General features: G+C 37.1%; 1 protein-coding gene and 1 long non-coding RNA gene across 11 annotated transcripts in view; both read left to right on the top strand.

The window, feature by feature from the left end:
- The window catches only part of LOC309605611, an 867,207-nt gene that overhangs the window by 274,762 nt on the left and 576,339 nt on the right, over positions 1-16,106 (top strand). The gene's annotated exons all lie outside the window — the stretch shown is intronic.
- The window catches only part of SDCCAG8 (SHH signaling and ciliogenesis regulator SDCCAG8), a 272,072-nt gene that overhangs the window by 9,595 nt on the left and 246,371 nt on the right, over positions 1-16,106 (top strand). For all 10 annotated transcript variants that reach the window (XM_082340482.1, XM_082340479.1, XM_082340481.1 and 7 more), the window contains exons 2-4: positions 3,871-4,023; positions 4,712-4,794; positions 14,046-14,159. In XM_082340482.1, coding sequence (XP_082196608.1) covers positions 3,871-4,023; positions 4,712-4,794; positions 14,046-14,159 — 350 coding nt within the window. The remainder of the gene's footprint in view (positions 1-3,870; positions 4,024-4,711; positions 4,795-14,045; positions 14,160-16,106) is intronic.

Here is a 16,106-nt window from a genome sequence, read left to right as displayed (position 1 = left end):
GGTAAATTTAAGAAAATTGAAATCATATCAAGTGTCTTTTCCAACCACAACGCTATGAAACTAGATATCAATTACAGGAAAAAATAACTTTAAAAATACAAAAACATGGAGACAAATAATACGCTACTAGAAGAAATCAAAGAGGAAATCAAAAATACCTAGAAACAAATGACAATGAAACAAAACCCAAAATGACCCAAAACCTATGGGATGCAGCAAAAGCAGTTCTAAGAGGGAAGTTTATAGCAATACAATCCTACCTCAAGAAACAAGAAAAATCTCAAATAAACAACCTAACCTTACACCTAAAGCCGTTAGAGAAAGAAGAACAAAAAAACCCCCAAAATTAGTAGAACGTTATTAAGTTTATATGCAGCCCATAGTTGGTGCTGGGGAGAAGAAACCAGGATGTATTGTGAAATCTCTTACTGTCCTCTCAGGATAGAAGAGAAAATGAGTATTCTTTCCATCTCTTGTTTATAGACAGATAAAGCTGTGCCCATTAACAGTGGGATAGGAAACCACAACTGGAACCTCCTGTCTAGTCTGGTTTCCTTACATGTAAGCAGCAGATAACTGCATCTGGGGAGCAGTGTTCTTAATAAGGATTATGGGGCCTTCAGTTGCAATGGCTCCAGTTGAAGAGCAGCGGGGTTTTATCTGTCTTGAAAGATCTGAGTGTTGTTATTCCTCAGGATTAACTCTGTTTGTCTGTTGCAGTGTATAATTATGTTAGTACATATATATTTGAAAAACATTTAGCATATTTTGAAATGTAGTATTGAAATGACTTTAAAATATCACTTACCTCCTTAGTTTTAGTTTTAGGACACAGTTCTTACAAATTCCTTCTCTTCATCTCTGATACTAACAACTAAAGTCACTCGTTGCAAAAAGCCCCTAACCTTGTGTAATCACTTTTCTTTGGGATGGTTGTTGAGTTCAATATATTACTATTTCACATAATACTATTTTCATAGTGCAATTTAACACATAATCTTTGAATGTTAAAAATTCTAAAAGATTAAACAATATTAGGAAAGGGATTAAATGGGCTCATAAAGCTCTGCCATCATTATAAACTAATGAAAGAAGTCTACCTATAAGGATTTACAGCTATACAGTTTTTTTCAGATTTCCTTTCCTTTTCCTAATATCGCTTATTAGCTTTTAGTCAGATTACGTATAAATAAATAATTATCCTTTGTCTTATAGATGAAGTCATTTGATGGCTCCACAGAGCACATGTATGTGTAATTGAAACCATCTCTTTCCTTTTAATGGATGCAGTAAGGATAAGTGCTTTATTCATAGATTTCAGTGCATAAGTCTAATGCTGTGTGAACTAAATTGCTTATCAAGTAACACTTTGATTTTTCTTTCTTTAACAAGTCTCTTTAGAAAATACTGAGTTATTGAAAAACTATTGCTGCTTCTCATCTTACTAAAACCAGGAATGCATCCTATCTGGACTTTTTTAAACTCATGAGGAGTAAAAGGAGACCAGGCTTGGTTAGTTATCAATACCAAATTCCAGTCAGAGAAAGGTCTGTGTGGAAACAGGATTGATGTGGAGAAAATTGTAGTGGTAAATTCCCTGGGTCTCTTGTGTAGTTAGTAGTAGAATTTCACTGTTGAACCCTGACCTAAAAGACCTGTTTTCTTTAGTTTAATCAAGGTAGAAAATGAGTTGCTGTAAGCAAAGAACCTATATTAGAGATTTTGTAAGATAGATAGAGAATATTTTTTTCTATTAAGTTATGGTTATTTTTTTCTGGTTTCAGACTGTTAAATTAATGAGCTTGGAGGAAGTATAATCAATTTTTCAAGGTCCTGTAGAATATGTTTATAAATATATTTCCATCCATGATTGGTAATGAAAAGATAGCTGTTTTATAGCTTTTTTAGGGTTCCCATGTAGGTAGCAAGGAATAGGAGCTTTTTCTCCTGAGTACACAAGATGAAATAGATATAATTGTCAAGGAAGGGCCTTGGTCAGAAGAAAGAAAGAACTTCATTGGCATCATTGTTATGTGTTGCTCTGAATTAGGGAAAGTTTTTACTTAGAAAAAGATCTCCTCTGAAAATCTTAAGAATTATTTAGATAGAATCCATTTGAAATAGATAATAGCTATACATGAACTTGCATGGGAATTCATCTTTTTCTGACATAAATCTCTATGTTAGATATAGGTAAATATTTGGTAAATTTATGAATTAAAAATAACTTTCAAATACAGATGTCAAAATTTGAAAATGATGACTGAAATCTGGGTTTCAGCTCTAATGTGCAAGGAACATTTTTTTGTTATAGTTAATGTTTTCTAGATTGGAACTGGAGAATTTAATCATAAGAGATTAGCAGAAATAACAAATTTAAACCTGAAAAAGTAACTGGACTTTAACTAATGAAATTATCAATTGATTGCCTGGTTCTCCAGTTGTCATACATGTAAAATATCCGTAAAGTGTGGTAGAATTATTAGTAATGTCATCACCAGCGTCATTAGTATATTACTATAGTATAGTATTAACATATAGTACAGTATACTGTTACTATATTAGTATAGTTCTGTTATTAATATAAGATTTCGGTCCTTTGCTGAAGATGTTTTTGGGTAAATATTTCACTGAAAAATTATTTCACTGAATAATTATTTCACTTATCTATTGCCGCTTAACAAGACACTCTAAAGCTTGATGGCAGAAAGCAACAAGTAAAAGCATTTGTAGTATCTCTCACAGATCTGTGGGTTAATTGGACTCAAGCTGGGCAGTTTTCGGGTCTCTTTCATGCCATTGTAGGTAGATGGCCTCTGGCGCTGGAGTCATCGGGAGACTCCACCTGGCTGTTAGTGGGGCTGGGCTTCTCTACTTCTCCCTGTGGTGGTCTCAGGGCCTTTCCTTTCCATATGGCCTCTTCACAATCTCTCCAGCAGGGTAGCCAGACTTCCTACTTAGTGGCTTGGGGTTTACAAAAACCAGCGTTCCGAGAGGGTAGAAGCAGAAGCTACCAGATATTTTAAAGATGTGACTGATCTGGCGTGGTGTGCCTTCCATTGCATTCTCTTGGTTAGTGCCAGTTACAGGCCCACTGAGTTTCAACCTGGGAGAGGACAAGGATGTGAGGCTGGGTCCTTTGGGGGCTATTTTTAGAGATGAACTACTAGAATAATATACCTTAAAATACTTCGTTTTAGACTATTTATGTTAAGTATGTGCTAGTAAGTTTAAGCTTCAATTCTAGGGGTAGTCAGATACACTAACCGAGAATTTCTATGTAAGATGTAGTCAGCCAGCAGTACGTAAGTACGACTATACTACAGAGGCTGCCGCTGTAAGCACGTCAGCTATTCAAATCTTGATCAAAACTAGGCCAGGTAGTCATATGTCTCTTGACGCTAGAGGGGCATCTGGCCCACAGGGACAAGGAGGCTTCCTTGGGCAGGAACTTGGTGTGGTGGTGTCCCTTTTGCCAGTTTTGCCCACCCACGCCTCTTCAGAAGGGGTAGGGGAGTCTTAGGCATTGAGGGGTTAGGATAGTGCTTTCCCTGTGAGGCTATTGTTTGGAGGAGTGGAGGGGGGAGAAGCTCTCCCATTCAGTCCTCCTCAGCAGTAGAGCTATATATAGTGAATATCAATCACTGAGGTGTCAGGGACCTTAGAGATCATCACGTCTAACTTCTAACCCATGAACTTAATCTCTCACTTCCTCTGGCATGTTCCTCAGCAAGCTAGAAACAAAACTACGCTTTTTTCCCCATGAAGTATCAGAAATGATTGCTTTTCCTTTTGGAATTGTCTTCTTGAGTCAGTGTACCTTTGGTCGCCCAGATTTCACTGGCCCTGATTTTCATCATGTTGTTACAGAACGTGCCAGTAGAAGCATTCACCAATTGAAACGTGCCCTGAGAGAAGGTGATGTCACTATTGGAGAAGATGTAATGGATCCTTCTTTTAGTACCAGTGTAGGAAATGAGGATGCTGGGAATGCCTGGCGTGAACTGCAACACAGCCGTGCTGGTGAGTGTGAATGTCAGTCGTGACCTGAATGACACACAGTGAATTCTTTAAACTCCATACAGTAGTGACTCCAGTCTATCCTTTATTGCTAGGATTTTAGTCGAGAAACACAAATCAGCTAATCTAATTCCCTTGCTTTTTTTTTTTCTTTGACTTCTCGATGCCTATAGGATGTCGTAGCAGTATTTCCTTAAGATGAATCCAAGCTGCCTCTCCAGCCTCATTCTTCTGTTTTCCTTTCAGCTGTCTATCTTGCAAGCCATGTTCTAATCATACCAACCTATGGCCATGCTTCTATGCTTTGCATGAGCCACGCATTCTAACTGAATTTTTTCTCACCCTTTTCTGCTCGGTAATCTCCTGTTCATCCTTCACTGTATTGTCTTCTCTGTGAAAACAATTATGTGCTTCCTCTTCATAGCACTATGCATAGTTGTAGGTCTACCTAGAGCTTATTATATTGTTTTATATCTGTTAGTTATATCCCTCTTGCTCATAAGCAAGATTCTTAGCTCTTAAGTGGTAGAGGTTTTCTTATGTTTGTCTTTGTGTCCCCAGTCAGTAGCACATTTTGTGGTGCATAATACGTATTTTAACAATATTTGTTAGATCGATGGATGGATAGATGGGTGATAATAAACCATGGATCTAAAATAAGGTGAATAAACCCATCACTTTTGCTCCATAGTTAATCAACTCAAAGCTTTGCTGTGCCAACAAGCAACTAAGGAGAGTGAGGTATCTCCAAGAAGACGAAAATTGTCCCCTTTGGTAAGTATCAGCTTTTGCAACCTGACAAAAGCATTATTTTTCTAACTATGTTTTAATTTTACTGTGTCATTTTAGTAGTACATATTGTAAACAGATTCTGAGCAGGGCCTGCTAATAGTGTAAAACGTTAAAAGAAATTATTTTCCCTCTAATTATTTTGGCTGAAGAAGAGAGACTTCCATGGCAGAGAGAATTCTGATTTTTTAATTTATTATTCACTTGAAAAATGTGAGTGAGGAAATAGTTTGGAGAATTTACTTTGCAACTGTTAGCAAATATAAAAAAGAAACAATATATGGAAAAGATTAACCACTGCTTTTTTAGAGGGGCATATCTATATTTTATTATTTTTAGAATTTACTGTTTAATTCTAGCAGTCCTTTGTTTTACTCTTTTATGTAATCTTGTTCTAAATTTTAAAATATATGGTTATTAAATTGTGTGATACGAAAAGCTGTACTCTGTTTCTTCTGAAGCTGTTTTCTGTTGCTGTTGCTTTGACAGAGTGTATTATTTCTGACTGAAGCAATGTGATATAAAGCCTGAGATAGGTGTGAGGGCAGGGTGGGTGTGAGGGAAGGGTACTGTGAAGGAAGGGTACTGTGAGGGAAAGGGTATCGTGAAGGAAGGATTTGGCCAGGTTTAAATGGCCAAAATAATAGTCTAGGCTTTAGGTCTATCTAGGGTCTATTATGTACTCTCTCACAGGGTTTTTGTAATAATAAGATAAGATCATATATTTAAAATTCTTTAGAAACCTATGAAGTATGACACAAATATAAAATGTCATAGCAACAATAACCACCTTGCATTTTCAATGTCTGTGACAGTTGGATACCAAGGCTACATGCTGGAAACTTGGAGACACATCAGTTTCCTTTACTCACAGCTGAAATGTCATAAGAGTACCCTTATATTAACACTTCATTCCAGCCTGACATATACTTTCATGTTTAATTCCCACTTTAGAGAAATGTACTACATACTCCTATTCAATATTTATAGGTATAAATTATAATTAAAAAAATAATATTTCATCATTCAGTGAATTTATTACTGTTGACACCTAGTTTGTAGAATGCTCTTAAGCACACATGGGTGGAGTACTTTTAAGTCTAGTAGATTAAGGTGCTATATCTGTTGAATGCTCAGACATGCTTATTAGCATTTTAAAGATAAAACTGAGCAGTGATGTTACAAAACTTATTGACTTCAAATAGGCAAGAAGACTCTCATCAAAATCATCAGTTGTATATACCAATACGCAGGTCTATTTATATTGGAGCTATGTGAAAGAATGGAACTTAGACTCTAAATGTATATGACCTACATGTGATGATTATAAGCCATAACCATAATAAATAGCTTTTGAAGATTTTACCCTTTAGAATGCAGTTTCATAGCCAATATGACATATGAGAAATATGTGGCTGTATTGATAGTGAAACTGAGGCAGTGTTGAGATAGAAAATGTCTAAACATTATTACTTGTTATTTTAAAATGTGGACATCCAAATTATAATAAACCCTTCAAAGTATATACAAGTTATTTCATATGGACATTTTCCACATGACATAAGCTTGTTTTTAATTTTCACAGTGACTATCCCCTATATACACATAGTAATAATTCATATTTGCCTATGTACTGAATCCCTTTCTATTAATATTAATTATTATAATTAGTTACTTTCTACTTAACACAGATAATTCATTTAATTAAAGTCTCTTTGGTTTTTAAATTTATTAAATATGCCCAGAAACAAAGCTCTACAGAATTATTCTGCCATGAGAGCTGGTACTTCATCATTTATAGGAATTTCTGCTGGATTGAAAAACAAAATGATTGTGTGTCTGATCTCAAGCTTTCCTCTGGGTTCATCTAACTGGTTGAACCTCATTTTCCCTTTCCTCTCTCCCTCTTTTCTTTAAATAATATCATCGTATGATGTATGATTTATAAACCATTTTACAATCATTTTAGGATAAGGTAAGATGTACATTAAAAAATCAATTCCAGGACTGCTGCAGAAGTAAAGAGAATTAACACTTTTTATGACGTCTCTTCATTGAGTCCTCAGTGCAGCGTATCTCAGTTTTGTATGTATCTGCTTTGGCACTCTAGTCTTGGAGGCTCCAGAGCAGCAGAGTCTTGAATTGCCTTGAGTACTAGGGTCAAAAATCAAAAATCAGGTTTTGTTAACATACTCCTTTGTAGATAGAATTTTACCTTACTGACACACATTTGGCATCAAACACTTGTCTAAAGAATCCCTCCTTCAGGCAGCTTGTTCTGCAATTTTAGCTAGCTGTCCTCTTCTATGGTGGTTTCTTGAAGAGCTGTCCCTTTATCTCAGAATTACTGAATAGGATGTCACATTTTCAGATGGCTCAAATAGACAGTTCATCCCAGCCAATTACACTACTCCAGCATTTTTCCACTTGCCATATGCTTTTAACAACCACTTTCACTGTCCATCTTTAAAAAATGATATTCATATCCCTGATTCTTATCTATTGGTGGAATTTATAGGATAAAGAAATACTATTACTACTATTACTATTAATACTATTAGCCACATTGTGATCTACCCTATGTTTTTTTTTTTAAAGATTTATTGATTGATTGATTGTTATGTTGGGCCTTCGTTTCTGTGCGAGGGCTTTCTCTAGTTGCGGCAAGCGGGGGCCACTCTTCATCGCGGTGCGCGGGCCTCTCACTATCGTGGCCTCTCTTGTTGCGGAGCACAGGCTCCAGACGCGCAGGCTCAGTAGTTGTGGCTCACGGGCCTAGTTGCTCCGCAGCATGTGGGATCTTCCCAGACCAGGGCTCGAACCCGTGTCCCCTGCATTAGCAGGCAGATTCTCAACCACTGCGCCACCAGGGAAGCCCACTCTATGTTTTTTTAATTATTTTTTTATACAGCAGATTCTTATTAGTTATCTATTTTATACATGTTAGTGTATATATGACTGTCCCAATCTCCCAATTCATCCCCCCCCCCACACTGGTGTCCGTAAGTTTGTTCTCTACATCTGTGTCTCTATTTCTGCCTTGCAAACCGGTTAATCTGTACCATTTTTCTAGATTCCACATATATGTGTTAGCATACGATATTTGTTTTTCTCTTTCTGACTTACCTCACTCTGTATGACAGTCTCTAGGTCCATCCACGTCTCTACAAATGACCCAATTTCGTTCCATTATATGGCTAATATTCCATTGTATATATGTACCACATCTTCTTTATCCATTCGTCCGTTGATGGGCATTTAGGTTGCTTCCATGACCTGGCTATTATAAATAGTGCTACAATGAACATTGGGGTGTGTGTGTCTTTTTGAATTATGGTTTTCTCTGGGTATAGGCCCAGTAGTGGGATTGCTGGGTCATATGGTAATTCTATTTTTAGTTTTTTAAGGAACCTCCATACTCTTCTCCATAGTGGCTGTATCAATTTACATTCCCACCAACAGTGCAAGAGGGTTCCCTTTTCTCCACACCCTCTCCAGTATTTGTTGTTTGTAGATTTTCTGATGATGCCCATTCTAACTGGCGTGATGTGATACCTCATTGTAGTTTTGATTTGCATTTCTCTAATAATTAGTGATGGTGAGCAGCTTTTCATATGCCTGTTGGCATTCTGTATACCTTCTTGGAAGAAATGTCTATTTAGGTCTTCTGACCATATTTTGATTGGGTTGTTTGTTTTTTTAATATTGAACTGCATGAGCTGTTTATATATTTTGGTGATTAATCCTTTGTCCGTTGATTCGTTTGCAAATATTTTCTCCCATTCTGAGGCTTGTCTTTTCGTCTTGTTTATAGTTTCCTTTGCTGTGCAAAAGATTTTAAGTTTCTTTAGGTCCCATTTGTTTATTTTTGTTTTTATTTCCATTGCTCCAGGAGGTGGGTCAAAAAATATCTTGCTGTGATTTATGTCAAAGAGTGTTTTTCCTTTGTTTTCCTCTAAGAGTTTTATAGTATGCGGTCTTACATTTAGGTCTTTAATCCATTGTGAGTTTATTTTTGTGTATGGTGTTAGGGAGTGTTCTAATTTCATTCTTTTACATGTAGCTGTCCAGTTTTCCAAGCACCACTTATTGAAGAGGCTGTCTTTTCTCCATTGTATATCCTCGTCTCCTTTGTCATAGATTAGGTGACCATAGGTGCATAGCATAGGTTTATTTCTGGACTTTCTATCCTGTTCCATTGATCTATATTTCTGTTTTTGTGCCAGTACCGTATTGTCTTGATTACTGTAGCTTTGTAGTGTAGTCTGAAATCAGGGAGTCTGATTCCTCCAGCTACGTTTTTTTCCCTTCAAGATTGCTTTAGCTATTTGGGGTCTTTGGTGTCTCCATACAAATTTTAAGATTTTTTGTTCTAGTTCTGTAAAAAAATGCCATTGCTAATTTGATAGGGATTGCATTGAATCTGTAAATTCCTTTGGGTAGTATAGTCATTTTCACAATGTTGATTCTTCCAGTCGAAGAACATGGTATATCTCTCCATCTGTTTGTATCATCTTTAATTTCTTTCAGCAGTGTCTTATAGTTTTCTGCATACAGGTCTTTTGTCTCCTTAGGTAGGTTTATTCCTAGGTATTTTATTCTTTTTGTTGCAATGGTGAATGCAATTGTTTCCTTAATTCTCTTTCTGATCTTTCGTTGTTAGTGTGTAGAAATGCAAGAGATCTGTGCATTAATTTTGTATCCTGCAACTTTACCAAATTCACTGATTAGCTCTAGTAGTTTTCTGGTGGTATTTTTAGGATTATCTCTGTATAGTATCATGTCATCTGCAAACACTGACAGTTTTACTTCTTCTTTTCCAATTTGTATTCCTTTTATTTCTTTTTATTCTCTGATTGCCATGGCTAGGACTTCCAAAACTATCTTAAATAATAGTGGCAAGAGTGGACATCCTTGTCTTGTTCCTGATCTTAGAGGAAATGCTTTCAGTTTTTCACCATTGAGAATGATGTTTGCTGTGGGTTTGTCATATATGGCCTTTATTATGTCGAGGTAGGTTCCCTCTATGCCCATTTTCTGGAGAGTTTTTATCATAAATGGGTGTTGAATTTTGTCATACGCTTTTTCTGCATCTACTGAGATGATCATATGGTTTTTATTCTTCAGTTTGTTAATATGGTGTATCACATTGATTTGCATATATTGAAGAATCCTTGCATCCCTGGTATAAATCCCACTTGATCGTGGTGTATGATCCTTTTAATGTGTTGTTGGATTCTGTTTGCTAGTATTTTGTTGAGGATTTTTGCATCTATGTTCATCAGTGATATTGGTCTGTAATTTTCTTTTTTTGTAGTATCTTTGTCTGGTTTTGGTATCAGAGAGATGGTGGCCTTGTAGAATGAGTTTGGGAGTGTTCCTTCCTCTGCAATTTCCTGGAAGAGTTTGAGAAGGATGGGTGTTAGCTCTTCTCTAAATATACGATAGAATTTACCTGTGAAACCATCTGGTCCTGAACTTTTGTTTGTTGGAAGATTTTTAATCACAGTTTCAATTTCATTACTTGTGATTGGTCTGTTCATATTTTCTATTTCTTCCTGGTTCAGTTTCAGAAGGTTGTGCTTTTCTAAGAATTTGTCCATTTCTTCCAGGTTGTCCATTTTATTAGCATACAGGTGCTTGTACTAGTCTCTGATGATGCTTTGTATTTCTGCGGTGTCTGTTGTAACTTCTTTTTCGTTTCTAATTTTATTGATTTGAGTCTTCTCCCTCTTTTTCTTGATGAGTCTGGCTAAAGATTTATCGATTTTGTATATCTTCTCATAGAACCAGCTATTAGTTTTATTGATCTTTGCTATAGTTTTCTTTGTTTCTATTTTATTTATTTGTGCTCTGATCTTTATGTTTTGTTTCCTTCTACTAACTTTGGGTTTTGTTTGTTCTTCTTTCTCTAGTTCCTTTAGGTGTAAGGTTAGATTGTTTATTTGAGATTTTTCTTGTTTCTTGAGGTAAGATTGTATTGCTATAAACTTCCCTCTTAGAACTGCTTTTGCTGCATCCCATCAGTTTTGGATCATCGTGTTTTCATTGTCATGTATCTGTAGGTGTTTTTTAACTTCCTTTTTGATTTCTTCAGTGATCTCTTGGTTATTTAGTAACATATGGTTTAGCCTCCATATGTTTGTGTTTTTTATGTTTTTTTCCCTGTAATTTATTTCTAATCTCATAGCATTGTGGTTGGAAAAGATGCTTGATATGACTTCAATTTTCTTAAATTTACCAAGGCTTGATTTGTGACCCAAGATGTGATCTATCCTGGACAATGTTCCATATGCACTTGAGAAGAAAGTGTATACTGTTGTTTTTGGATGGAATGTCCTATAAATATCAATTAAATCTAACTGGTCTATTGTGTCATTTAAAGCTTGTGTTTCCTTATTAATTTTTTGTCTGGATTATTTGTCCATTGGTGTAAGTGAGATGTTAAAGTCCCCCAATATTATTGTGTTACTGTGAATTACCTCTTTTATAGCTGTTAGCATTTGACTTATGTATTGAGGTGCTTCTATGTTGGATGCATATATATTTATAATTGTTATATCTTCTTCTTGGATTGATCCCTTGATCATTATGTAGTGTCCTTTCTTGTCTCTTGTAACATTCTTCATTTTAAAGTCTTTTGATCTCATACAAGTATGGCTACTCCAGCTTTCTTTTGATTTCCATTTGCATGGAATATCTTTTTCCATCCCCTCACTTTCAGTCTGTATGTGTCCCTAGGTCTGAAGTGCGTCTCTTGTAGACAGCATATATATGAGTCTTGTTTTTGTATCCATTCAGCCAATCTGTTGGTTTTGGTTGGAGCATTTAATCCACTCACATTTAAGATAATTATTGATATGTATGTTCGTATTGCCATTTTCTTAATCGTTTTGGGTTTGTTTTGGTAGGTCCTTTTCTCCTCTTATGTTTCCCTCTTAGAGAAGTTCCTTTAGCATTTGTTGTAGAGCTGATCTGGTGGTGCTGAATTCTCTTAGCTTTTGCTTGTCTGTAAAGCTTTTGATTTCTCCATCGAATCTGAGATCCTTGCCAGGTAGAGTAACCTTGGTTGTAGTTTCTTCCCTTTAATCACTTTAAATATATCTTGCCACTCCTTTCTGGCTTGTAGAGTTTCTGTTGAGAAATCAGCTGTTAACCTTATGGGAGTTCCCTTGTATGGTTTTTTTTTCTTTTTTTGTTGGTTTTTTTGGCTGCATTGGGTCTTCATTGCTGCACACGGGCTTTCTGTAGTTGCGTTCAGCAGGGGCTACTCTTCGTTGTGCATGGGCTTCTCCTTGTGGTGGCTTCTCTTGTTGTGGAGCGCAGGCTCTAGGCATGTGGGCTTCAGTAGTTGTAGCATGAGGGCTCAGTAGTTGTGGCTTGAGGGCTTTTGAGTGCAGGCTCAGTAGTTGTGGTGCGCGGGCTTAGTTGCTCTGCAGCATGTTGGATCTGCCTAGACCAGGGCTTGAACCCATGTCGCCTGAATTAGCAGGCAGATTCTTAACCACTGTGCCACCAGGGAAGCCCCCCTTGTATGTTATTTGTCATTTTTCCCTTTTTGCTTTTAATAATTTTTGTTTGTCTTTAATTTTTGTCAGTTTGGTTACTGTGTGTCTCAGTGTGTTTCTCCTTGTGTTTATCCTGCCTGGGACTCTCTGCAGTTGCAGGACCTGGGTGGCTGTTTCCTTTTCCATGTTAGGGAAGTTTTCAACTATAATCTCTTCAAATATTTTCTCAGGGCCTTTCTCTCTCTCTTCTCCTCTGGAACCCCTATAACACAAATGTTGGTGCATTTAATGTTGTCCCAGAGGTCTCTTAGGCTGTCTTCATTTCTTTTTATTCTTTTTTCTTTATTCTGTTCCACGGCAGTGAATTCCATCATTGTCTTCCAGGTCACTTATCTGTTCTTCTGTCTCAGTTATCCTTCTATTGATTCCTTCTAGTGTGTTTTTCATTTCAGTTATTGTATTGTTCATCTCTGTTTTTTGTTGTTTAATTCTTCTAGATGTTTGTCCTTTAATTCTTATAGGTCTTCGTTAAACATTTCTTGCATCTTCTTGATCTTTGCCTCCATTCTTTTTCTGATGTCCTGGATCACCTTCACTATGATTATTCTGAATTCTTTTTCTGGAAGGTTGCCTATTTCCAGTTCATTTGGTTGTTTTTCTGGGGTTTTATCTTGTTCCTTCATCTGGTACATAATCCTCTGCCTTTTCATTTTGTCTCTCTGTGAATGTGGTTTTCGTTCCACAGGCTGCAGGATTGTAGTCCTTCTTGCTTCTGCTGTCTGCCCTCTGGTGGATGAGTCTATCTAAGAGGCTTGTGCAGACTTCCTGATGGGAGGGACTGGTGGTGGGTGGAACTGGGTGTTGCTCTGGTGGGCAGAGCTCAGTAAAACTTTAATCCACTTGTCTGCTGATGGGTGGGGCTGGGTTCCCTCCCTGTTGGTTGTTTGGCCTGAGGTGACTCAGCAGTGGAGGCTACAGGCTCTTTGGTGGGGCTAATGGCAGACTCCAGGAGGGCTCACGCCAAGGAGTACTTCCCAGAACTTCTGCTGCCAGTGTCCTTGTCCCTTCAGTGAGCCACAGCCACCCCCGCCTCTGCAGGAGACCCTCCAACACTAGCAGGTAGGTCTGGTTCAGTCTCCTGTGGGGTCACTGCTCCTTCCCCCTGGGTCCTGATGTGCACACTACTTTGTGTGTGCCCTCCAAGAGTGTATTCTCTGTTTCCCCCAGTCCTGTCGAAGTCCTGCAATCAAATCCTGCTAGCCTTGAAAGTCTGATTCTCTGGGAATTCCTCCTCCCGTTGCTGGAACCCCAGGTTGGGAAGCCTGATGTGCGTCTCAGAACCTTCACTCCACTGGGTGGACTTCTGTGGTATAAGTGTTCTCCAGTTTGTGAGTCACCCACCCACGGTTATGGGATTTGATTTTATTGTGATTGCGCCCCTCCTACTGTCTCATTGCAGCTTCTCCTTTGTCTTTGGATGGGGGTATCTTTTTTGGTGAGTTCCAGTGTCTTCCTTTTGATGATTTTTCAGCAGTTAGTTGTGATTCCAGTGCTCTTGCAAGAGAAAGTGAGCGCACGTCCTTCTACTCTGCCATCTTGAAGCAATCTCCCTAGTCTGTGTTTATACTGTGTTTATATGACATCAGTGCTAAATTGAGTGTGAAGATGGTATTAACTGATTCTTTGCTAAATCCAAACATGCTTCATTTGTTTTTGTTTTTGCCTTAGAAATCATCAGAATATGAGGAAACCGATATGCCTGCTCTACAGGATCTTGTTCCCATCATCAGTGACCAGTCTCAATACATTCATCATTTAGAGGCAGAAGTCAAGTTCTGCAAGGTAAGTTTCTTATTAAAAATTTAAGCCAACCTAAATTAAAGTTGATATTAATAATGCCTTGTATGAAAATTTGCTATTATTAGTCATGTTTATAGCAATACATTGACAGTTGCCATCTTTATATAATTGAAAAGACTGATGTGTAATAGGAGCTTCTCAGGCTTGGGAATGATACTCCTGACTATGCCATTTCTGAATACTTAATTTCCCAGTAGTCTATAACTATGTCTAATATTTTGATAATATTCTCTCATGTTTCAGAATTTTTCCTTTCCACCCTATTTACTTTAGCCCAGCTTATGGCAAATGCTTTGGAATAGTAATACCAATCATTCTCCCACACTTACCAACCTATTGAAATTGTTGTGCAGCAAGTAGGGATTCTAAGCGGTAGATTAAATCTACCCCATGTCAGTGTAAAGGTTCTTACCTTGACTTTGAATATGGATAGCTCATGGGGGTACTGATACTTACGATCAAGAAACCAGATGTGTCACCTATGGCATGTAACACTAGATGTTACATATTGCATGACTGTATGAACTTTAGTAATGTCATTAATGCCATTGGAGCCTTTCTGCCTTCCCAAAGTATGTTAGTGTTTTAGTTTTTTGGGTTTTTTTTAATATCAGTGCATCAGATCATGTGATATTTTTATAGGAGTTACTGATATCTTTTTTATCAGTATTATATGTATTATATTTTTAACATTTGGCTACTCTTCCAAGGTATAAGTCTGATAGGTAACTTAAGAAACCTTTAAACATTTAATGTCTTGAGTTTTCAAGGGAGTTTCCTGATCTTAGCATGTCATTTTCTCTTTGTTTTTGAGGATACAATCATTATTATGCAAGTATTCTTGGATTACCAGAAAAGCTGAAATAATATCCTAGGACTCATTCCATTAATAAGCTTCTGTTAATCCCTAAAATGCTGTGGGTAAAACTTAAGAGATATTGTAGGGGAAATAAAACTTTTGCTCTGCTCTCTTAGTGTCTTTGGTTGGGCCTTAAAATTAAATTGACATAAGGCAGATTAGCAGGATAAAAGGATACCCATTTATTTAATGCAGGATTTATGTGACATGGGAGCCTTCATAAGGAAGTGAAGACCCGAAGAAGTGGTGAAACCTAAATGTATTTATACTTGGTTGAACAAAGAGAGGCAGCTGTGGAAGTGTAACTAAAATATGTGGGGAGGTAAAGAAGATGAGTTCTTTTAACAAGGTCTGTTTGTACAGATTTCTCTCAGCCTCTACTTCTTGTCTCTGGTGATAAGAATGTTTTTTTCTTCCTGGTGTAGGGAGAGCATCTTTCACGTGAGAGTTTTATTCCTGCTTTCAGGAAGAAAAGGGGAGGTCACAGCACTCTTCTTCTACCTGCTGTTTTTCACGTGCCCTTAGCTCAAGATAATTCTTCCAAAGTGACATATTAGGGGATGGCAGATTCTGCCACTCTGCAATATACATCATAATAAACTTAACATCTAGTTGAGAGCACTGTTACCTATGAGGACCACAGCAGCCCTGTAGAAGATATAGTGTAGCCATTTATTTTGTGGTATAAACTATAATTATAATGAGAGAAGAAGGTTACTAAAAGCTAGTGTCTTTGGGGATGTTTTTATGGGAGAGAATAATCTTAAGGCATAGGATCATTAGATCAGCAGAAGGGAGATGAACGAATTTCAAAGAGAAAACAACAACAATGAAAGAATATATTCAGGATGAATATGATTTATTTATGGGGGACATGAGGCATCTATTCTAAATTCTTACAATGGAGGATATCTCTTAGAAATAATTAAAATAATGCTGAACTGATAAAATGGAGGATTACAAAACCCTTGAAAGTCAGACAGAGTATAAATATGATACATTTTAACAAGCGAGTCAGATAATGAAAGTAATGTTTAAGGGCCTAGAAATCTTATTATTTTGGTTAATTA

This window comes from Balaenoptera borealis (assembly GCF_965194805.1).
Source record: "Balaenoptera borealis genome assembly, chromosome: 1".
NCBI lineage: Eukaryota > Metazoa > Chordata > Mammalia > Artiodactyla > Balaenopteridae > Balaenoptera > Balaenoptera borealis.
This window is presented reverse-complemented; position numbering and strand designations above follow the sequence as displayed.